The sequence below is a fragment of the Penaeus monodon genome, chromosome 22 (assembly GCF_015228065.2).
Source record: "Penaeus monodon isolate SGIC_2016 chromosome 22, NSTDA_Pmon_1, whole genome shotgun sequence".
Classification (NCBI taxonomy): domain Eukaryota; kingdom Metazoa; phylum Arthropoda; class Malacostraca; order Decapoda; family Penaeidae; genus Penaeus; species Penaeus monodon.
In genome coordinates, this window is record NC_051407.1 from 27,882,896 (window position 1) to 27,883,408 (window position 513).

Genomic DNA, 513 nt, shown 5'->3' on the forward strand with positions numbered 1-513 from the left:
AGGATGAGCCGTAGCTATAGATAACAGGTCTTGCATTACACTGCTATGTACCAAATTTAGGCTCGTACCTTCTTTTATCAGTATACAAGCCTATTAAGGTAAAAGCATGTTTAATGCACGAAATCCGCTTTTCAGTTCTGTTAACTGACTCTGAAGTATCTTAGCATATTTAACTCGAGAAAGTACGAGAAAATATATTTGAGTTCGTATTCCCCCACTTTCGCCTCAATAACAAAACAAATCCAAAGAGTAAAAGAAGCTGCTCGTCTTGAAGTGTATTTTTCTGAATAATTATGGTTAATGTATTGAAGGGTGTTCTCATAAAATGGTAAGTGCGCATCGGAAGTAATCATTTATCTCTGTAACATGCACTTTAATGCCTTTTGTTGCCTAGTACGGTGTATTTAATGCGTGTAGAAGGATACCGCACCAAGCAGTCACTGTGGCCACCGCGCTCCGTGATGCAAGAATCTTAAGTACGTATTATAGAGCAATAGAGATTGGACTGGTTCT

The 513-nt window shown here is 38.4% G+C and overlaps 1 protein-coding gene across 1 annotated transcript in view; it reads left to right on the forward strand.

Annotated features, from left to right (window-relative positions):
* The first annotated feature begins 170 nt into the window (after window positions 1-170).
* The window catches only part of LOC119587405 (general transcription factor IIH subunit 5-like), an 11,826-nt gene continuing 11,483 nt past the window's right edge, over window positions 171-513 (forward strand). The window contains exon 1 of the mRNA XM_037936143.1: window positions 171-328. Coding sequence (XP_037792071.1) covers window positions 294-328 — 35 coding nt within the window. The 5' untranslated portion in view covers window positions 171-293. The remainder of the gene's footprint in view (window positions 329-513) is intronic.